Source organism: Parambassis ranga, chromosome 13 (genome assembly GCF_900634625.1).
Source record: "Parambassis ranga chromosome 13, fParRan2.1, whole genome shotgun sequence".
Lineage (NCBI taxonomy): Eukaryota > Metazoa > Chordata > Actinopteri > Ambassidae > Parambassis > Parambassis ranga.
In genome coordinates, this window is record NC_041033.1 from 14,096,154 (window position 1) to 14,120,482 (window position 24,329).

The 24,329-nt window shown below is 41.7% G+C and overlaps 2 protein-coding genes across 3 annotated transcripts; one reads left to right on the top strand and one right to left on the bottom strand.

Annotated features, from left to right (window-relative positions):
* Window positions 1-87: 87 nt before the first annotated feature.
* ptgir (prostaglandin I2 receptor) lies at window positions 88-24,107 on the bottom strand. 2 transcript variants are annotated; one of them, XR_003671617.1, is made up of 4 exons: window positions 23,915-24,107; window positions 22,760-23,759; window positions 5,666-6,407; window positions 88-98 (listed from the first exon to the last, which is right to left on the bottom strand). XR_003671617.1 is itself a non-coding variant. In XM_028420223.1 (3 exons), the coding sequence occupies exons 2-3, from the start codon at window positions 23,591-23,593 to the stop codon at window positions 6,120-6,122; spliced, it is 1,122 nt and encodes a 373-aa protein (XP_028276024.1). In that variant the 5' UTR covers window positions 23,594-23,759; window positions 23,915-24,107; the 3' UTR covers window positions 5,205-6,119. The 2 variants fall into 2 exon arrangements, 1 of the variants encoding a protein (XP_028276024.1); XM_028420223.1 differs by lacking the exon at window positions 88-98 and having other exon boundaries at window positions 5,205-6,407.
* Window positions 2,013-4,413, top strand: LOC114445110 (4F2 cell-surface antigen heavy chain). The gene is made up of 10 exons (XM_028420070.1): window positions 2,013-2,045; window positions 2,137-2,485; window positions 2,672-2,836; window positions 2,921-3,012; window positions 3,084-3,161; window positions 3,242-3,294; window positions 3,379-3,574; window positions 3,665-3,772; window positions 3,857-3,919; window positions 4,015-4,413. Exons 1-10 carry the CDS (start codon window positions 2,013-2,015, stop codon window positions 4,411-4,413), a joined length of 1,536 nt encoding a protein of 511 aa, XP_028275871.1.
* Window positions 24,108-24,329: the final 222 nt, after the last annotated feature.

Below are 24,329 nucleotides of genomic sequence, written 5' to 3' on the forward strand. Positions count from 1 at the left end.
ACTGTATACACACTGTATATACGGATAACAAATGATCTGACAGTTCTTTTTTTGGAATAAATACATCATACAAAACTGAAATCACTCTTTGGTTGAATCTGCACACCACACGTGCACTGCACATGCATCACAGAGTCCCGTGACGGAGAGCAGTTTCCTCTCAGTAAATAAGTAGCTTGCACAATGCCGTCAGGAAACCAAGGTGACATGGATAGCAAAGACTTGTTATAGCAACATAAACGTATGCCATAAGAGGAGAAAGCCAGAGGAGGAGACACAAAAGAGTAAAGAATGCACAGGGAAGGTTGCAGGAAGAGATGGAGGAGGGTAGAGGGCCATACTAGGGGGGGGGGCAAGGATGAGACTTTACCAAGAATTAGCACGCATACCTTATTAACCGTGTACCCTCGGGCACTTTAGAGGGAAAGTGTGATGTGTTAAATCAACATGTGGTTTAGTTGTTGTTGTGTAGGAGGGAATTGTATACATCTGTGCAACCTAAAATTAGAGATATGACCACTACCTTATGTTTTAATATACATGAAATAAGAGAAGGCTAAAGGATAAATATAAATATTTAATTTGAACATGAAGGTTCAAAATATTCAATGAATGATTATATATGCATTAAAGGTTTTGTAATGTCTCGTGTGAGCATATAAAGCATCCTGTCTCATGTTTTAGAGCCTAATGTGACACCTTGGCTGAAGTGGTGTAAAAGACACAGCACACAGACAGAAGAAGAAAGCCGCTCAGTTTTAATTCTAAAAAAACAAGTTTTCTGAATTGAAGACAAGTGTAACAGCTACAGGACTTCAGCAGTCTGTGTCTTCGGCAGTCATGAGTTCTTCATAATAAGTTGCGAGGGTGTGGTGAGGCTCAGCACCTCTGTATGAATTGTCTGAGAAGAGCTTGTATTGGACAGGGCCCGTTTCTCACCTCGTCCCTCTTGACAAGTCAGATCACTCAAATACTAAACTCAGGACTGCACTGCTCAGCTGGAAACACTTTGTGGGCAAAGATAAGAAGGAAAGGAACCTGAGGGGAAGACTAAGAGGAAAAAAACTGAGACGGAAAATGTGAGTAACGATGTTTGAGTGCTTTTGTTTAGATAATGATGTTGGTACAAAGTGGTTGCCTCTCAGCAGGAAGGTTGTGGATTTAATCCTGAACTATGCAGTTGAAACCTTTCTGTGGCGTGTTTTCTGGTGGGATTCCTCACCTGGTTCATAAGCAGCTGTGTTTAGTCAAACAGCCACTAAAGGGCGTCTGAAAGCTTACAGACATCAACCATCCGACCTAAGTGAATTGTAATGTTTTTTGTTTTTGAATTTACAAATATTACCTTTTACACAAGGGTGTGCTTGATCAAAATACAATAAATATTAATGTAAGCATGGAGTGATAAACCTATAAAAATCAAATCTCATTCAGCTGTTACATTTTGAGATAATAAAAAAAACAAAAAAACAAAAACAAGTCACAAACCTACAGAGATATTATAAAAATCCATCCTTATGCTTCCAGAATAGCCGAGTTTTGGTTTTATAGTTTTCCCACTGAACCTGCTGAAGCCTCAATGTAATGTTTGAATAACTGCATTTAAGAGAGAGAATAACCTGTTTAGAGCAGAGGGAGTATAACCATGCACACATCCTTTTCCAGACTCTGAATGGGCCTTTGGGGTGTGATACCTTATCTGAAAAAAATGCAATGCAAAACTAATTAAATCTGGACTGCATATTTTTACAAGATATTTTCAGTTTTTATCATCTCTGTATGATCTAAGAGAAAAAAGTCACCACATGGCCTGCTGCCCTTCATTGTGGACAGAAGGGACTTATTGTGTCCACAATGAAGGGCAGCAGGCCATGACTCTGTGGGTAAACAGGTTAGTCACATGACCTGCAGCTTCTATAATTACAGCACACAGGTAGGGATAGAGTGAGGTGGTGGAGACCGGGTCATGACGCTGGAACCTGCAGGGTCTGTGCACCTTTAAGTATAATAGTATGGAGCGAACTGATCAGGAGATAAACGGCACGGTATGAAAACAGTCCAAACAACAACAAACAGTTGGGCAGCTCTTTTCTTGCTGCACCCTCACAGCCTCCATAACTGACTCCTTACCTGCAGATGCCGCTGAACTCTGGAGGAACCGGGTACGGTAGCGTGCGTGACTCCGAGGCGGCCCCGCTGCTCATCCCGGGGCCAGACCCGGAGCCGGTGCAGACGTGGAAGCCCATGAGTAGAGAGGAGCTGGAGGTCGCCGCTGGAGGCCCGGGCTGGAGGAAGGTGCGTTGTTACCTGGTGCTGATGTTTTGGCTAGCCTGGGTGGCCATACTCGCCACCTCAGTAGCCATCATAGTAATGAGCCCCAGGCCGGTGGTGATACCGCTCAAATGGTGGCAGAAGACCCTGTTCTATCAACTGCAGCCCGGCCTGGCGACGGAGGCGCAGGCCGAGGAGTCAGAAGGTGTCAACGGTAAGAACCAAAGATATAACACTGAACTTCAAACTGTAAGCTGCCGAACTTTTTTCAGCTTGTGATTAACTCTCTGCCCCCTGGTGGTTGGGAGGTGCACAGACCTGCTATAGATCATGTATTTATGAAAGCTTTTCTCTGTTTTAACTGTTTAACCAATAGTGTTAACATTTATTTTCTCTCTAGCTGTGTGTGAGCAGCTCCCCTACTACAGGTCTTTGGGTATCGGGGCTCTTATTGTGGAGGGTCTATTTGATACAAAGTCATCTCCTCTAAACCTCACTGCCACTGCTAAAGACCTGGCTACACAGGCTCAGATCCAACATCTGCTGATGGAATGCAACAAAGCAGGCGAGTAATGTGTGGAGGATTTTTTCTTTTTCTTTTTTATTGTTGGTAACTTTTTATTTGTGCTCCGTGTTTTTGGTTCTGCAGACCTTAAAGTAGTGTTAGACTTCTGCGACTCGGATCTGTTGGGAAGCACAGATGAAGAAGACGAGCCGTCACACCACTCAGCTGCAGTGCAGGTAAACATGATGTTGTTTATACAGTTTATGTCACTGAATGTCTTAAGACAAGTATTATTATTCCCCCACAGCATGTTCTTCAGTTCTGGATGGAGCAAGGTGTAGCAGGATTTTCCATCTGTGACACAGACGCAGCATATTCAGAAAAGGTAAAATGACACTGATCAGCTCAGATTCGTCCTACAAGCAGGGTTTCCATCAGTTTTCCTCAATGCTGTGTACATTTCAGACTCTGTTGGCATGGCGAGGCATCATCAAGGAATTCAGTCAGGAGGAGGAAAGGTGTAGTTCATAAATATGATCTTTTGTTTAATCTGAAATGAAACTCTAGGACTGTTGGATAACTGTGCCTGTGTGTCTTTTCAGGATTGTGGTGGTAAAACAGAGGACAGATGTTCTACATCCTCTAAACAATAGCAGCCAGATCAATGGCACGCTGGTGGATGTGGTCATGAGGTCCATTCTGCCACACTCTCATCACATCCTGTCTGACCAGGAAGTAGCTGAAGCTATAGAGACACACCTGCAAACAAGAGAAGAGCACATATGGCCCAGCTGGACAGTACGACCTGAACTGATCAAATGTTTCTGCAAAGTTACTCAGAGTTGAAGCACATGCATGTGATTGTAAAACTCATCTCCTTCTATCGAGGTTGGAGGTAAGGCGTCTCAGGATTTGAAGAAGTTACTTCTGGTGCTGTTGATGACTCTGCCAGGATCGCCTGCAGTCTCGCATGATGAGGACATCGATCGAACACAAGTAAAGGCTTGTCTGTGTCTTGGAATTTATGACTCATTCGTTTTAAAAGCTGATGATGCTGAATAATAAAAATTTCACTTGCAGAATGTGTCTCTGAAAGTTGCCACCTCACACAGAGAGATGGATGAGCTATCAGACCCCCACACAGTGAGTAGTACAGCCAGCTGTTCCGCTGGACATATCAGAGCATGCAAGTCATATAAAACTGTAGCATTATTCAGCCTCTGCCATCATTCCCTCAGGACAAGGAGAAGACAAAACACACAGCTGTGGCTCTCTTTGCCTCCCTCAGCCACTCCAGAGCCAGAGAAGAAGCTCTCCTGTTTGGCAGTTTCACCTTCCTTTCATTTAATGCCTCCTCAAACTCTTCTTTCAACAACTCCACCCTCTCCCCTCCTTCATCTCCTCCCATCCTGGCCTTCTTGCGCTCCTGGGGCTGTGTGCACTTTCTTATCCTTCTCAACGTTGGGTCCGATGTCCACACCCTGGATCCGGCCTGGGTGCCGAGCCTACCTGAAGCTGGAGTGTTTGTGGCCAGCACGGGAATGGGCCGTCTGGGGTCGACATCTCTGTACAAGCTCAGCCTACAGCCGCATGAAGCCATCGTCATCAAACTGTTTGAGGCAGGAAGCTATGAGTAAAATATGTGACAAAATACTGTTTAGTTCTAATAAATATGTACTCAGAGATGGTTCAAAAATAAAATGATGGTTCTGTGTGACATTACTTGTCAAGAGGTTATTGATCACTTTAGTCCCAGGAAGTATAAGTGAGGGAATAAGATGGTTACAAATTTGGTAAGAATGTTTTTAAAGGGATACATGGAGGAGAGTCCTCTTTCTGACATAGCTCAACAAATATTTTATGATTACATAATTAAGCTTTCCAATTCTTCCAAAACATATGCTGCAGTTAATCACTCAGTCTCAGCTGCTACAAAAACACACTGGGAGCCAAATCCTAATTACGTTTGCATGTGAGTAGTTTCAGACACTTAAATTAAGCAACTCAAGTTTGGAAAGTATTTAAAGATTTGATTTCCAGCATATTAACCTAATCCTTTCTGCCACTCGAGGAGCCCTTACCTGAAGTTTACAGTAGCATACCCATGTTATCCACACAGTGGTGCTGCAGAGCCACACAGCCTCTGCTCTGTTGGGATGTCAGTGGCATCGTTTAGCTACATGATGGAAGTTTGTAAAGTAATATGAACACATTAAAAGTGAGGCTGTGCTTAGACCATAAAATAAGCTTAAAGGAGCACTCCGTGTTTGGTTTATGCATCAACAGCAGACTCCCTGAAAACAGCTTGACATGCTTAGGACTATTTCAGCAGTTTGGCAACCTGCAGCAGACACATGAAAAAAATGTGTACCACAGACTGATTTCTTTTAATAGTTGTACAGCTCAAAAACACAGTAAACCCTCCAGATCATAATATATGCCAGTGGGAACATGTCTGACTTTACATCGGGTCATGCATGACTGAGCGTAGGCAAAAAAAAAAAAAGCAGAGTGAATGTCTGTCTATCCATATATCTTTGCATTCTGTTGTATAAACCAAACAACACAAACACATTAAGGTTTATCACAAGGTATGTTACAGCAATAAAGTCACAACAAAAGATTCACAGTGCAAAGTCCTGTCAGCAAGCAAGGGGCCCAAAAAACACAGAACATTCACATCATAGGGGGCTTAGATATCAGAGTGAGGAGGAGAATGTTCCTCCAATACAAAGACTTGACTGGACTGAAATGCTGCAAGACTTTAAGTAGAATAAAGCAGCTTTATATTTTACTTTAACTGTCACAAGAACAAATGAATTTTTCCTTCTTTATTTTGATCATTTTTACAACAGGCTGTTCCATTTTTAAAAAAAAAAAACTGAGCACAACATCCAAAAAGATCCTAATCTACCAATACTTATTTAACATTTTCACATTTCTCTCCTTTAGTGGAAGCAGTCTGAGCTCGAACAGCAGGTGGTAAAAGATTAAAGACTGGACTTTAAAAAAACATTTAAATAAAGATCTAGAAAAATGGAAGTTGGGTGTTTTCAAAATATTTTGTGCCTGAGACACAGACAGATTTTAGTTCTGGTTAGGAGAGAGTGTTGAGTGTTCTTTATGGCGCAATTCTGCTTGCAACATTGAAACAACTTCCATGGGTCAATGGAAGATTAAGACCTATAGTGCAATCATTTTTTCCCATCAAGGCAACTGTAATGGTCACATAGAAGATTTCTATTGTGGCAGATACTTGTTTGTCTTTTGTGCCTTTTTTCCTCCATTGTTTTTTTTTCCAAGCAGGAAAGTCTCAGCCTCCACAGATGGGGATTTACAAAGGTCATAGAGGTAAACCAGAGTACATGTTGTTCTGTGGAACTGTCACGTCAGGAGGGTTACGCTGTATGACGTTGTCGAGGGGTAAAGACAGGGCGCAGTGCGCCGTCGTCTTCACGGCTCCTCTGCTGAAGCGGCAGCTCAGCAGAGAGCAAAGGTGGCGAAACACAGACTTGCGGCAGATGATGAAAACCCAGGGATCCACGATGGGGTTCATGGCGTAGAAGCGGAAAGCTGTCAGGTTCTTGTTGTCACTACAGAACGGATGGATGGCGTTTATGAAGCCTGCAATCTGAAGGACAGAGAGGATGGAGGTTAGATACCAACACCAGCAACTACCAAGAGTCAGTTATCATAAAAATGTCCACCTTTACAGGATAAATTAACATTTTCACAGACTGCTACACTCATCGATTTTATTTAGGTTTAAAGGTTGTGACCACTCTGAGTGTGAGCTGGGTGCAGGCTCAGAGCTGCCTGCTCATGCAGCTGCAGGTTCATCCAGCAGTATTTCCGGTCTATGATATGACATGGAGGGAGTTTCACACTGATAGGATTCTGGTTTGTTCCACTCAAGCCTGTGTAACACAGTGAAGGGGGATTTGAGGACATCAGATAAGAACTAGACTGCATGCTCAGTGTCAGTGTCAGCCGAGACTGCGGTTCATCTTCTTGTGCTCAATTTTATCAAATGTCAACATCCGTCTCTTTACAAAACACACTATGTGTGAACACACCTGTAAGTTTCACAACTGCGAAGTGTCCTGAATACACAGCAAAAACACAACGCCGCGTGACAAAACAACTACGGTTTCTTGCAATAACCTTTAAGGTATGACAGACTGCAGACAGGCACAGCAGACTGCAGTATCCCCAGCAGTGACAGAAGCAGCAGCTGGCCCAGGAAGCATCTTTGTCACCTCACTCCTTTTCTCTATCAACAACTCTCCATTTCCTCCATGAAATATCCAACAAACAGTGGCCTAATTAATGGCTGGTGCAGATTGAGTGCTTTTGTATATTGGTGTAAATGTTTCCCTGTTGCTAGGGCCTGGGATGAAAACTAATAAGCTAGAGACAATGTGAGAAGGGCCAGAGGGAGCAGGTCCAGAGCGGGGCCAAATCAGACAAGCAGAGGAACCAGACTACATGCTGATCAACTGGATAGTCTCACACAGATGCAATTGTTGCAAAAGGATCACTTTTAGAAAACCAAGCACATTGATGCTACACACATTTCCACTTTTCAGTTGTGAGTCATGTTTAATCATAGTTTGCCTTTTTTGTCATCTTGGTCCTACAGAAAGTGGTCCACAATGTCCTCATCGCTGTCAAAATGGTGACTACAGATGTTGGAAAGGTTAATATCCTAAGGATGGCAGTGTGTTGGACAAGATCAAATCCACATTTCAGAAAGGCAGGCATCACCCCTGTTGGCCTGCAGACAGTCACAAACTTATCAATCACCCCTTGGAAGGGGTCTTACTCACTTAAGAGGAAGCAGGTGTATTTTAACAAAAGACGAAGTGGATCAGATCCACATTTTAAAAAGCTTAGAAAATAACGGTGAAAACTCAGAACATACTCCTGGCTTCCAACCAAGAGACAGGGGTCGACCGACAGGCCTCCCACTGGCAACAATTTGTTATTTATTTTAGTTCAAGTAAAAGTTATTCTTTGCCCTGCTGGCACAAGACACACTAACAAACAGTAACAAAGGTGCCTGGTCCTCCACACAAAGTTATCACCCACTTAATTCATCTTGCCGTGTTGCCAGGAACATTTCAAACAGACATGTGCTCTGCCATTAACCTCCCCATTGTCACTTCACTCCACATTACCACCCTCACTCCTGCTTCTGTTCCTGCGTGCCACCCTGCCTCTTATGGTCCTTTCAGCAGACCTGCAGAGAGGGACACAAATCACCAGACGTCCCTCTGCAAGCACTGCAGGCTGTGGGGCCAAAACCGATGACATGTCAGGCGCTCCTTAAACAGAAGAATATTAATGCATCAGCCTGGGGTTAAGGAGCAGGCCAGAGATGGTGTACAGCAGAGCTTTAAAGGCTCATACAGACCTATAAATCCACATACATTTACACATACACTGTATAAACAAATACATATAATATGTTTCCACACAGCACAGAGCAGGCTCATGTCCAAGAGTCATTATTCACCCTGCAGAGCCGTGCAAACTATCTTCAAGTACTGCTACAAACAGATGTGGAAAGCTACTTTAATCATGAAAATATTTTATTTTTCATCACTCCTAAATGTCCTCTTGTAAAATATAATTTCTATATTTGTAAGTTAGGCTCTTATCTGTTTGCTCAGTGCCTATCAAAAGCAATCAATGCATGTATTTTTTTCATACCGTGCACTAATCAATCATACAGTTCAGGGAGTTCATATTTACATCATTCAATATTCTGCTGACAAAGCCTCTTGGACCCAATTTGTCCGTTATGAACACATCCTGTCAGACAAACGTAAGATGCTTTTCGGGGCCAATAATGGCTGCATCCTTCAGGAAACAGACCACGTAATGGATGTCTACGCTCCCCAACCCATTATTTTCTATCCCATGGTCCTGGTGGACTATTCCTAACTCCCTCTTCTGGATCCTGTCTGACTGCAGGATCATTACACAGGATTACTGGCCTTTCGGAGAAGACTGTTTACACAATGCCGATAGAAAGAAAAAGGCTGCAGAGCTATGAGAGTTTCATGTTTAGGGAAACAAGCTTAATTTCATTCCTTCACAGTATTAAATCATCCATAACATATAAACAAGCCTTTATTTAGAGCCTAGTATTCACTGTCCTAGCTCCATGAGCTCATGTCTGCCTCTTATGTAGCTTAAGTTAAAGCTTATATATAGCTTATGTTCATGCAGCCTGTCCTCACTAGGACAGAATTTAACACTCTCTTTCTGCCTACTACCTTGGTGATTGTGGACATCTTGGTTGTTGACCATATCTGCCAGTCAATAATAAGGTAGTGTACAGTCATTCCAAGCTTTTCCACTAAAAACAGCAGCCCACATCTGGGAACATGATGATGCTCTGAGCCAAAACTCGAGCTGAAAGTGGTGTGTCACTCCAGGCGAACCACATTACATGCTGATATCTTGTGCCATAATGTACTGGTACACTGATATTGTTGTGATATTGATGAGTACACGTCCACACACACACGGTCATGTTTCACTTCAAAGCTTACAGATGTGAAGCTTTACTGCTAATAGTGAGTCATTTGCAGACATTTGGCGCCTAGCTCTGAAGAGCCAGAGCCACATGTAGGAAGACGCTTCATCGCATAGTGAGGGCAGCTGAGAAGATCATTGGAGACCCCCTCTCCCTACAAGACCTATACAACACCCCCTCAATTTCGATTCTCTGTATGTCCAGTACATATGGCAGCATTGACAATAAACTGACTTTTTGACTGATTTAAATCTTTATAACACCCTGAAGGTTTTCACTGGGACATCTGGGAAAATAAAGAAAAGGAACTGTATTTAAAAAATGGTTAGAATATAAGACATTATGGCAGCTGCACAGTTTACATAGTTAGTTGTGACACCCGACGTCAGCACTTCCTCTAAGTTCTCATCTTTTTTCAACACCTTTATGCCTATCTTCATCATCCATCTGTACCACCCCCCCCCCTTTTAAATTTATCAGACTGTAAGAGAAAAGGTCTGAACCTACACACTGTTCCTGGTTGATGCAATAATGGAAAAATACAATAACACTTATTGGAATTCACTATCAGACCTCTAGCAGACTTCATTATGTTGATTTCTGCACAAAGCATGCCCCCCTGAGATTCTTTAACTGGAGAGATTAAAGAATCAAATATACATGCAGCAAATATGCTGCAGGGCGTCTGACCTCTGACCCAGATTGACATCCTGAAGGGACGTGTTGTGAGTCATACAGTGTAACCATGAAATATAAAGGGGAATTTCAACGTTCCACAATCTGTATTATATTCAGTTACCAAGGTTTCCGTTTCGGACTTTTAAGATAAAGGAAAGCATGCAGAGAGGAGGTAGGTGTTTTTAAAGCCTTGAAGGCATCTCATGCATCTTATCAGATCAGCCATGACAGTTTATGCTCACCAGACTTTTTCACAGATATCACATCTTCTTCCAGAGACTTCATAAATATGTACACATGCATTGTGTGTCTGGGGAATTTACAGTCTGAAAGCCCATTAGTGATTGTCCTCTTCAAACAAAGCCCAAGGATGCAGTGAATTACCCGGAGCCAGCAGACCTTAACACTCAGTCTAATCAATCTGTGAGGACAAGGAGCCACAAAAAATATTTACCCACACACAACACATCCTCACACATAAACGGCACACAGAGCAACACATACTCATGTTATTGTTAAATGGACAAGACAACTGTCACTCTTTCAGAGGAGTTAACCGTGTGTTCAGCACAAGATGGTGTAGGAGTTGCTGTTAGTCATTAGCAAACAGAAACTGCTGACAAAAAAAAACACTGCAACTGCAAAGAGGAAGGAAAAGGGTGAAAACCCAACTTTCACATTTGGAAAGTTGGGCTAATATGTGCCAATATATATACATATATAGCAACCATATAGCAACAGACATTGATGGCAGTTCCTCAGCATCACAGCCACCCCGTTCCTCTGCTCTTATGATTTTAAATTAAAATGACAGCTTGAAGTTGAATGTGATTATTGGTAAAGTTTCATAGCCGTAATGGAGACTTACCAAATGAAACTGTGTTTTTTAATATGTTGGTTGCGACACAGCCGTCTGGACGTCAGCCATGTTTTCTTGTGTGCATAGTTGATGTTCTAACTGCCAACAGCTGAACTCAACTCATGAACTGCACCTCTTGTTATTCTTGGCAATTAACAAAATCCCTTTAAAATAATCCTGCTTCTTCAAACTGTGGGTCCTGTTTTTGTACATTTATCTTGCTTAGTATTAGCAAAAATTTCATTCTGGGCATATGATTTATGGTTATATAGTTTGAAGTACAAGGGGTCAGATAACCAGACAGGCTGCGAGGGAAACAGTTCCACTAACTATTGTGTGGATGGTCAAACTTTAACCAAACCACAGACAAATACACATATGCATGTGTGTCGTGGCTGAACCAAAAAATGTAAGGGCAGAGCACCGATGCCTACTTGGCATTGGTTAACACTGTTTCCATGCCCGAGAGGGTTTTCTCCACGCACTCCAGCTTTCTCCCACATATCAAAGACGTGCATCAGTTAGGTGAACTGCCGACTCTATGATCACAGTAGTTGGGAGGGTGTGCACGAGTGGTTGTAGGGGTCAGGAGTCAGGAGTCAGGGGTATCATCACAAGTAGGGAAGTAGGGATCTCTGGGGGCATGTTATGATGTGATGAGAGACAAAAACAAAGTCACAGAGTTTACATCAGCCATGTAGTCAGTCTATTAGGTTTAAGTTCAGTGAGGACAAAAAAGCTAAGATAATAACAAAAGGCTCACTTTATGAAGCCTAAAGCTTGAAAAAAAACTCACAAAAGCCTAGAAACTAAAAACTGAAACAACAAAATAACAAAGTACAAAACAAAACTCAAACAAACCAGCATTGAGACACTGGGAAAGAATACTGGTTCACCAGGAGAATATATACAATATATAAAGCTATAATGACAGGACCAAAGGCAGCATTAAACAGACCAAACACAGGATGGACTGACAAAGACAAGAGGGAGCAAGACTTAAATACACAAGGGGAACAAGACACAGGTGAAAAAAAATTAGGACGGTAATCAACGAGGAGGGAAGCACACAAGGAAGTATCGAATGGGCTGATCATTCATGTAGTACAGTACACTAGGGCCCTACAAGCCAAATGCAAAGTGATAGGAGCTGATAACGAGCATTTATAATATGAAGATTTATTTTTATTTACATTTATTCACATTCTATTCTCTTTCAGGAAATGTTTGGAAATGTCTTCAAACCATAAGAGTGCCCCTCTTTTATCAAGATTAATTGGTTTGTTTAGTCCAAATAAATATCAGTGTCCTCAGTCTGCTTTGTTCTATTTCTAAATGTATTATGTAACTTAAAATAATGGATCAGGGGACCAATTATCTGTCAGATGAAGGTATTTTTAGGCTGTTGAGGGATTCTCTGAGAGCAGAGCAAACTGGGGAAAACTTCTTCCCATCACATATTTCCAGGTTCTGTGTTTGCTCTAGTAAACATTATCTCTGGTTCACTGCCTTCTAAAATCCCAAACCACAAAATCCGCACTGCTGTCTGGTTGCAATTATCTTGTTGAATTGATTAAGTCCCTGTTGTCTTGTTGACTTTCAGCCACTCTTTGAAGAGGCAGAAAGAGCAGAAAAACAATTTGGAATCACAAAGAGGACTCATTGACGTCCAGAATGTAACAACAAAAGGACTGAGTAATGAAATGTGTAATGTGATTTGGTGTTTTGGCACACATGAATAATTAATTATTGAATCAGAAAGCTGACTAACTTATTCTGTGTTGTCACAGAATCGGCTGGATCAGTTATAATACATTTTTTTGGTGAATTTGATCACCAGCACAGGGTGACTACTCAATTTTCACAGCAGTCTCTATGAATCATAACACAATTGATGCCAGCTGAGGTCAACTTCATGGAACCGAAGAGGGATTATTTATGACTGGAACCAGATATCATCCGAATTTCCTGTACACGGTGATGATGTAACAGCCTAAATGATTTAAAGTATGAAAATATCTGGTGATGTTTTTAAGCAGAACATGCATCTTCTCTCCGTGCTGACAGTAGTGCTCAGTTGAAGCAGGTGTTATGCAACAATTATGTTTTTTATTGAACCAGGGTGTCAACCGTTTCCCCTTTTCAAATGTCTCTCAGCGCATCAGCAGATGAACACTGGCCTTATGGTTTGTTTGATCTGAGGGTGTTGTATTGCACTGCTGCGTCTAAGGCAGCTTTTATTAAGCCATATATCTTCCGACACTGCAGGCGAGCTGGAGGATGAAACAACAGCCCTATTGTTCTTTCTGCACCTAACACTTCCAGGAAGAGGTCATTGGGTCAGCACCAAGGATGTGAGAACAGGTTCAGGTATGGATCCGGTTCACAGCTAGTGAGATACCTGGATTCATTACCTACAAAGCTGTCTGTTATAAACCTTGTTAGCTTTTTAGATTTAGCTGACTGCTGTTATAGTTCTTCTTTTTTTATATAGATGTCAATATTAAGTCCAGATTTTCACCCACAAGATAGATTTATGTGATACAATTACTATTAAAAAGTCAAATGTAATAAACGATTTAATAACAACTTTTTTTCTGACTAATTTTATCACAACTTTTGTTAACAACTTCATAGTTTATGTCTCAAGGCCCAAAGCAAATTCACAACCTCAGTAACATATAACAACTCTGACTACTGACATGCTATTTTCTGCCAGTATACATGTTTGCTTTGCCATGTGTCTCTCTGGCAGTCTACAGTCATCCTCACTCCATGAGGTTGACCCAGCCCTGAGGTTGGGAAACTCTGTGGTAAAAATAATAATTACTGTGTTATTTCCAATTGATAATCCTTATTATACTCACATGCGCACAACCTATTACGGACTGGAACAATACATGACTTGATAACACACAGGAGAGGAAGAATCTCTGGTGCTGCTATTGATCCATGTTTTAGATATATTCAAACTACCATCTTCAACAATCATTTTTACTTTTTTTCTACTCTGCACTGCTGACAGCAGCCACCAGCTCTTACTATAATTTCACTGTTTATGATGCAGAGTGACCATCAGTGTAAAAACGTCCTGTGAATGACAAACAACACAGCTGTAACTGTTCTGATAAACTTCAGGCCCACGAGCTGACGAGGCCAAAAGCACAGTGAAATAGTGAACAGGAGTAATTACACCATTTTTTAGGAAGAGTATGTATTTACTGACAGCCAGCCATTGACTTGACTTAGAGTATGAGTAACTAAACAAATGAGTCTGGAGGCAGCTATTGATTGGAGATGAAGACAGATTTGTTCTGGGGTGATGGCTCTGCGCCTCCCAAAGAAGCAATATCATTTGCCAGGATCAATAAGCTTTTATTGTTTGGGTCAGTGTAATAAATGTTTATAATAGTTTTAGAGCTATAAAACTATTGTTGAGGGGAAAGTAAAATGTCCAGACAAAAACCCTAAATAACCTCATTAAATATGAACAAACAATGGTTAATTAATGATGAGTAGAAGGCTTTAATGACACGAATCAGTTCACAGGTGGATTGATTTTTTATTTTTTAAAAAAGGTACGTTTATCCAGATTCTCCTTGGTAGTTTTATGGTCCCATGTCACCTTTATAAAAGAAGCAAGCAATAATTATATAACTATTATAAAAATTATACAATCTACTGACCCTAAAATGTGGATTACACCACAATATCAGTTCCTCTCAGCAGAGTTCTGGAGAGTTCATTGCAAAAGACCCCGGTTTTGCCATCAAAGTAATGTTTTCAATATGCAGCTCCATAGAAATATGTGGTGAACAGAGAGAGATCATTCAAAGGACGGAGAACAGAAATGCACATACAGGAAGTGAATTACACAAAAAGGGCTTACATTAGCTGTTTTCACTTCTAGAAATGAGACGAAGCTGGTTACATGTGGGGTTACTCATAGTGACAACCTCTCAGATAAATATCAACACATCTATTAACCATTTGTAGCTTTTGGTATTTTATACACGCCGTCTTCTATTTTCAGCCTTGCAACCACAAGCAAATGTTTAACGTTGGCTCCAAAGAGGCAGATCCATCCATCAGGAGCTGGTGGAGACCAGTGAGAAAATATCTGGTTCCAAGAAAGTCAGCTGCTGATGGATGCTGTGCTGCTTGCTGGGACTGTAAACATGCAAGTAGCCAAAAATTCAGATTTAATGGATTTAAATCTTGACAGAGGTGGCGCTATTAGAGCAAGCAAGTCCAACAACAACTAGAAAAGGGCATTTCCTGAAAAAATGCAAGTTTGATTGCTGCAGCTGAAGCATTGCTTTGAATGCTGATGTGAAGGATTGCTCTGAATTGCTGGAGAATCAGAGCAATTCAGAGCTTTATATGCCTCTGTGTATGCCTCTGTGTGTCAGCCTGTCACCATGGTAACAGCAGAGGAGACCTCAAAAACCACTCCAACTTTGAGAGCCTGGCGTGTGGAACGATTCAGAATTAGAAAACTCTGAATACAAGTTTGATACAGCAGCATCTAATGAGCATTTTAAGACTAAAATGGAGTCTGTAGCTTGAAATCTGTCGGAGGAGATACATTTGGTTGCCTAGCAACGGCAATCAAACTAATAATCTCTGCTGCTTTATTATTAATATATATATCTCTGACCTGATCTCCACATTTGTCTTTTTGTCATCCTGCTTCCTGTTTCCTCCTGCTTACTGTACTCAGACTGAGGCCTCAGGCCATGTCCTCCATCACCCATGCACTCCAGTGTCACATTAATCGGTTCAATATCGACACTTCATTTTATCCAGGATCTTCATTGATGTCATTTGTTTTTCCTGTGTTCCTCAAATCAAGTAAAACCAGGAAAATGTAATGAGCCAGCCTGCATAATTCTGACTGATGTAATAGGAGTATCTGTGTACACGCACATGAATGCAGGATCAAGTGTTTGAGTTCCACAGAAAGAGAGTCCTCATTGTCTCTTTCACAAAGCCCGCAGCTGATGGCAGAGCAACGTCCTTCCTTATTTAGCTACCTGAATGGAGCTCACAATGAGGTTTAAATCCCACCAGGAGCACACGAGACAAAGCTTCCACGACCTGTGTCTCTTTACATGTCACAGCCGTGCCCCTCCCGTGCTCTGTGTATTTATTCTGCACTTCAGGATGCAAATGTCATGCTATACTAAGCTGATGACACAGACGGTGCTTTCCATAGAGCTAACTTACACATCCGCCTGTCACCCTTTCACCACCATCATCAAGCATTTTATTGATCCTTTCAGCAAATCATGGAAGAGTTGTAGATTCATGTAGGAACCAGCAGTGGCTCTGCAGGCTGGTTAATAAAACAGATGAGTTTAAAAGGCATCTGGACTCAGCATATGTTGTTAAAGACACTTCACCACTCCCCAGAGTCCGCCACACCACATCTGGTCAATAATATGTTCACTATTAGAACAATGAATTGTATTGATGGATGTCATCTGATCATGGGATCAATACAGGGGAGGGGTTACATGCCTAACCGTGAACTGTTTAGACCTCATGTTTAGATGTTTTTCTGGTGGATGTTGTGGTCATAAGTGGCCTGAGGAAATTTCTTCACCTTTATCCTGACTAAGGGATGAACTGATTAGAATTATGCAAAAAAAAATCAAAGGTCAGGATCACCGTGTCCTCACATCCCCATGAACTTGTGTTACTGTTGATAGTCGGTGTTTGTCCATATGTGTATATCTAGTGTTGGATCAGCAGGGTCAGGGCGTCTTCTTCAAAATGTCTTTCTTAGTAACTCTGACAGAGAGGAACTAGAACATCAGAAAAAGACTTGAGTCAGAGGCCACATTAGCCCAATTAAATGTGCCCCATGACTTCAGTATTCCAGTGTTTTGTTGCTAAAGTTGCCTCAGAGAGACCGGCCCTGGAAGGCATTAGGATTTCGGCTTTGAGCCTTCTTGGATACAGTTTGAATTCGGGGACTTCCCCCTCTGTGTCTGCAGTGATTTATTCAATTTGGATCCAGTTGTATGAGGGGAGTGTCAGTAAAGAGCTATCTATCCTGTCATTCTGCATATTTTCAATGGCATTCAGGTCTGGACTTGTCGAAGGACATAAGAGCTCCTAGTTGTTATGAAACTATTATATTTAGGATTGAGACGATTCCTGGCCGAAGCCCTGTGGGGAAAGAACATTTGTCCACATGTTGTAATCATTTTAAAACAATGATCTTATCTCGAAATTGTTTTCATAAGGTTGCAGTCTTTCCTGAGTCTGACGAACAGGTGGAAAATTATGCTGTTGTGTTTTTAAGCAGCAGAATCTTTTGTCTCATTCTGGTCCACATTAAAAAGTCCATGTGCTTTTGTTACAATGTGGTTTCCTTTGCCTAATCTGTTACACAGCACAGATTTATGAGGCTCCGCAATGAGTCTCAGAGGTATGATGCCCTAAAACGTGATTGTAAACGTGTCAGTGGTGTTTGTTGTTTATCGTCTTCCTAAAAGTCATCCATTATTCCCAGTTTGCTCATAGCTATTGGAAGTGGTATATTCATTTTGTTCTAATTTACAGAGCGTACTGTGCTGTTGTGAATCTCCATGATTCTGTTTTTGTTTTCTTTTGCATGTTTTGCATTTGGTATCCAAATTGGAGTGAACCAATGTGCAAGAGGAACAGCATGCATGCACAAAAAAGTAAGTGGCAGCCACAGATAAAGGCCAATACGTTTCTAAACAAGCTGCAAGCAGGGCTGAAAATGAAGTGCCAAAACAGCAGCAAATGACTTCTAAATTGATGTTAAGTTGGTCAACACCATTGTACAGGATGGATTTCTTTAAAGACTAAGTGATGGCTGGGTGCCTTTTCAAATCATGAGCATGAGTGTATATAAAGTCTGGAGTGAATCACAGCCGGAGGAACTGTCATTCGTAGTACTTTTATGTTGCCTCTATTTTTCAGCCGATGAGGCCCCCACTTATGGGAACATGTACATTTTAGTGACTACTAACTACTACTATGACTACTAGAGAGACATATAGAAATACTGTATTCTTTATCTTTTAAGGTAGGAAGTTAAAATGTACATTTAATAGAATGAGAAGAAGTTTTGTACTTCTCAGTTTCAACAAACAAGATGAGTAGCTGCACACAAAAAGTATGGTGCAAATCAGTGGCGGCTGCTCGTCTTTCAAACAGGGGAAGCTCATGTTAGGTGTACATTATAAATGCATCCTATTGCAGCCTGACCGTTACTAATAAAGGGAAATGTTAATTGAGACTGTTGTCAACCACAGCCATCCCATAGAACTAAAGCAACACACATGGAAATGATGTCCAGGAGAAACACACACCTAAACTGTGTCTGTATACAACAGACTAGCACGCTAACTAGCAGGCTAGTTTCCCTTCACAACTTCACTTACACAACAAAACTCAACAACTTTATAGTGATTAGTATGTTTTATTCAGACTGTAATATGTGCAATGTGTTGAAAACGAACAGTCCGGACGTACAGTGCGTTGTCTCGTGACTTTACACTGGCAAATCCCTGCCAATCAAAAGGGGTTCAGCCTTTTAGACAGTTCCACCAATCATCATGCGAAAGCCTAGTGTCTTGCCTTGCCCCGAGTAAGCCTTCAGAGACGCTTAGCATCTCAGAAAACGACGATTATATGCATTTATCCAATGAACACATGGTCTTACTGCACTGAAAAAAAGTGCATCAGACGTTCAGTCAATGGGATGTCCGACGGTGTTGTGTACTTAAAATCATCGGATAATACAATAAAATGTATTATTTTCATTATTTTTAATGAATAAACAGATGCCAACAGGTGCATATATATAATAACTGCTCGGTTTGTGCCCGTGTTCTACATCCACTGTCTGGTCCTGTTCTTTCTCTCTCCCACGCCTCCAACCTGGGAGTTAAACAATCTGATGGGGATAAATGAGCTCTTTAGTCTGTTGCACCTTGGCAGCAGCAGCAGCAGCAGCAGCCTGTCACCGAGCGAGCTCTAGTAGCACCACATACAAAAATATGTATCCATCTGAGTTTTTTCTTGTGCATCCTTAGCACAGTAAGAGAAACAGCATATGTGGTAACACTGATTCTAAACAGACACAAACAAAAACAACAAAACCTCTTCAAATCCTTAAGGAGAAAAAACAATGTATTCAAATAAATGCGACAACCACAGACTATAAGCACCAGGAACTTTATGTCTTCCCAACCTTCAGTCTACCACTGTGCACTTAAGCATCAGGAGAATTTGTTGTTGGAACAGCAGTAGGTGAAGATGCTGAGAAAATCTCATTACAGCTGCTATTCTTATACATATAATACAGTGAGGTGGATTTCAGTTTATGGATCGTTGCTGCACTCCATGTCATCCAAACCTCAAGTCGATATCTGCCCGCTGACTAAGACACAGATACAGTGTCCACACTAATGGAAACCTTTTATGATAAAGTCAAAGCATTAGAGACCACACAAGCTGCTATATCACCTAAAACGAACCTGCCCCGCGCGCTCCATTGGTCAGTATTTATAAATGTGATATGAGGAAATTTACAGCTAAAATCACCAATCCTGCCCATAAGCAGTGAGATGAGTGCAGCTTATATTGATCCAGGTATTGGGCTTCTGTGGTTCCCATGGGAACATTAGTCAGGAGGTGAATTAGTGATTATCTGTTCTGTGCAGGAGACAGCTAAAGATGACAGAACGAGGAAGACGGAAGAAAGTGAGGACTTCAGGAGAAAACAGGAAATCAGGAAATACACATCCTAAATGCTCACAAGAGATTATTAGAACACACAACTACTGTAACTAATGATTGTATTGATTTCTTTTTTTATGCCAACCTGCAGTCGTACATTACCAGAGGCATGGGAGACATCCTCCACAACAAAATGTGTTTTAGTTTAGTTGAGTCTGCTCTGAAAACTTGTTGTTGACAACATCCAACTTTTAAGAAAGGCGGAGGCCTCACCGAGCACATGTGCAGGTCACAGTGGTAACCAAGAGAAGAAGCCTATGTGGATCCTGAGCTGTAGGCTATGAGAAACGAGACATGACGCACCACAAGGACAAAAATGCCAAACAAAAATATTGTTGTCCTAGAAACATAACCTGAGGCAGTGTATCATCATCTATATATATGCTACAGTACAGATGTATCTAAATGCCATATTATATGCAAATTTGGTAATATACTTACAAATAATGCCATTTAACTGTTACACCAACGTTAGTGTGACTATCAGCAGATACTCATCTAGATCTTTTGCTTCAGGGTCTTAAAAGTTATGGGCAAAGCTTTAATGAAGACCGATTGAGTGTGTGACAAAGAACCACTTACATCACTACATAACACTGGAAAAACGATCAATCACTGGTGATTGGAGCTGGAGCTTTTAAACACCTGTGACAACTAAAGCATCTCTGTACCCTTTCCAATCACAAAGTCCAGATGTTAGTGGGCGTTTGAGGCTTTTTTTGTCCAGTTCTTTGTGTTATCCTACACTCTAACAGTGATCTTATTTATCAATTTGGGGAACAAGAGATCACGTTTCAAACCCTATAAAAAGTCTTTTTCACACAGAGGTGATAACATTCATTGCAGCAATTTCAATTTGTTAATGGCACCTTATCGTCTTCAGCTGTCTACTTTAGCTGCGTACTATACATGTTTAAATCAATGGGAAGTGACCGTCTCAAACAACAGGCTGCAGGGTGACAAGCCTGGGAAGGTGGTGTGATTCTAATAACAGTGAGCACTGTGAAGTTAATGTCACCACCTATACAACCACAACACCCAAAAACAAATTTAGCCGTTCTGAGAAATTCTCAAGTTTCATTATCTTTTCCTGTCACACTATGTGAACTTGTGAGAAGGAAAAAAAAAGAGAAAACTCTTGCTGGAATGACCAATTCTTAGAAATACACAAAGAAAATACTGCTTCATTTGTTTTAGTCCAAGAGCCACTTAGCAAAGGCAATACAAAGTCTAGCGACTTTATTCATACCTGCAAGACAAAGACGACATCATTTGTTTTCTGAACCTACAAATATTCATCTTCTCTGCCAAACTTGCATTATAAAAGGAAGCATTTTCCAGCGCCTGCTTTTCATCTCATCCACATCATCCAGTGTACGGGCACAGCCCAATAAAACATCACACTGCAAGTATATCCAGTTACATAGAAGTAACAAGCCGGAAACACAGGCTACGGGGTTCTTGATTTTTTGGCACATAATTGCAGCTTGAAGAAAGAAGAAAACCCGCACATGTCAAACTTTACATTATTGTGTTGACATCTGTTGCACTTCAGGGAAACCAACCGGTATTAATCATCATCACCATCACATCTTTCACTTCACAGCCGACTCACTTTATTTAGTTGGAACCACAAGAACTGCATGAACAAAACGAGCACACACATGCGCATGCATGTGTGAGATGACACTACCAGTACTCAGTAACAGATACTCAAAATATTCATTAATTATACTCAAAGGATTCAGGTTTGTAACTCCAGATTGGATTGAAAGGTTTAAAGTAATCAAAGCATTATAGAAACTAGTCTTTTTGGACCTGCCGTTCAATACAGTGCTGGAAACTTAAAGTGCACATATGCAATGCAGCAGGTATTTCTTGTAGTGTTACTCAGAGTGCCGTCATCACTGCACACTCACACTGCACCAAAACCTTTCCAAGTCCTCAGGCCAAGTGTTACCACAAACTACCCTCAGGCAGATGTGTGTTACTAAAACATGAACAAAGTGTTTTCACCACTTCCTGTAAACTACTTGATCGTCTGTCATAAAAAAAAACAACATACATACGTCTATACATACTAGTGAACAGGGTCTTTAAGATGTTTACCACATCAACCATGACATGGCTCAGGACATGATGTTTACCTTCACCTTCAGACCAGTTTGGGTTTTGTCTTCTTTTGGACTGCAGTTTGCAGATTTGGCCAAAGATCTTTCTACCTCCTTTCCAATATAATGGAACTTGGCTGAGTAACAACTGAGGCTGCTGTGAGCTGTCTGGGCTTCTTTCTGCTTAACTTCAGGCTTGTGACAGCATGATTAGATATAAGAGGCATCCTCCTCAGCTGTGCTGTAGATGAAGATTCTTGCCTTTCAAAACATTTATTGCATTTACAATACTTGTATTAGCACTAGCCAATTCAATGTATTTTTTTCAAAAACCTATGGTGGCAAAAAAGGTAGAATAATCCAAACCTAGGTAGAATAATAAATACTAAACAACTGCCAACCCTTTAACTAGATGTATAAAAAGCACAGGAGAACATAAAAATAGTAAAAATGTTGAATTCACAGGTGCTGTGTCCTTTTAACCTCATAACCCTGCCAGGAATGCTTTGCCCTATGGGTAAAAAAAAGGCAGGGCAGGACCAGTCCTCCAGGGTCATAACATTAGTCACACTCCTCCATTTAAAAAAACGCAGACATAGTGAACAATCACGCAGCACACGCATATGTGCCATATGTGGCTGCATGCCTTAGACACGCCTTTAATTTGAGGGGAGAGCACAGCTCAGCCGTTACAAACAGGCATACAAACACATACCACAGCAACAAAAGCATTAACGGTCGCCATGTCAGCTGAGCTCCGCCTGTGCAGAATGATTACAAAGAGAGAGGGAGGAAGTTAGGAACTGGCTAACCACCTTAAAGATGCCCTCAGCCTGGTTCGTGGTTAAACAACTGACACAACAGGGTGTTGTATAATTTCTCCTTTTGCAGTGTGAGATGTAGTAAAATGTGCTGACAGATCATGAATCAATAAATAGAAAATTCCAAAGAAATACATCAATCTATGACACACACACATTCACAGAGGTCAGAGGTTAACTCACCGTCAGTGGCAGAGAACAGACCACAAAGATGATGGTCATGAGTGCCAGCAGGATGAGGTGATCCACCTCCTCCTCTCCTTGTCCAAACCAGGCCAGGCTCAGCCTCCTCTTGTTCCCCATCGACCGGACCGAGCCACGCCGCATGATCTGGCTCCGGTGCATCTGGCACAGGGTTACAATCACGGACACGTTGAACACCAACACTGCAAAGATCAGCAGTGCCATGAGTGAGGAGTAAGACAGGGAGAAAGCCAGCACCAAGCTGGCCTGCTCAACCCCTGTCGCGTCCATGTCTATGAAGCACCATGTCCCAGGGCAGTACTGTCGGAATTTGCCATAACCTGCATACGGCAGGAGGCAAAAGGCCAAAGAAAACAGGTAAATAAAGACAAGGGTGAATTTGGCGAAGCTGTGGCGGATGTGTACAGAGTAAAAGTAAGGGTGGCTGATGGCCAGGCAGCGTTCTACAGCCATGGCACACAGGATAAGTGTGGGTGCCAGGCCGAAGAAACTCATTGCAAATCCAAAGAGGTTGCACAGTTTTTCACTGCCCAGATCTCTCAGGGACATGTTGCGGGCGTAGCAGATGAAGACGGGCGGACTGAGGAGACAGGTGCCCAGCAGGTCTGTGAGGGCCAAGCCGGTCACCAGGATGCAGAAGACGGAGGACCTGGAGTGGTGCTCCTTCCGGTGCACTCCAAGGATGAAGAGAGCCAGGAGATTTCCCACAACTGCAGCCAGAAACATAATGATGCTTGTTGTTGGCTTTCCATCCCGACCCACCACGCAGGTGGTGTTGTGACATGAGTCCTCTGAAACAATGCTGTTGTTCATGTTTGTCTTAATGAAAAGAAAGGAGCCTTCTCAGTGTGGTATTAGAGAGGAATTCCCCAAATCCTGTCATTGCTGCTCATTTTTCTGCACAGACAGAAAGGTATGCTGACACCCACGATAATGCGTTGACCTCAACATGATTCATAGCCTCAGAGAGGTCTTAAATCTGAAACAATAAGAGAAGAAGAATCTTAATGTTCATTCTTATTTAGAGAAATGTGAGCTCTCATTTCAACAGACTGGGGTCAGATGAACATACAGATACTTTTACACACACACACACACACACACACACAGCTCAGTTTTAGTGACCAAATTCACCTTGCACAGGATCCGCCAGAAACCACCAACACTAAAACTATTGTATGCTTCTTCTTCTTCTTCTTCTTCTTCCTCTTCGTCTTCTTCTTCCGCGGACTCTTTATTTGTAACTACAGTTTTTCGGTGTTCACGGAGTTTAAACCTGCCGCTGCCGGTAACGTGCCGCTGATACGCACTGAGCTCACGGACAGAGAGAAGCAGACTGCTCGGTCTGCGCTTCTCCCACCAACTTTCAATGTGTTTTTCTGAGCGCCTCCCACTCTGTGTCGGATCGATGTGTGGTCCCTCCCACTACACTGCAGACAGATGATTTCCATATTTGACACATGACTTTCACTTTTTCTTCTGTCTGATGTTCAGCTGAATCACTTGTTGACACATCTGTTTGACACATTTGCATTTGTGACCAAAAATA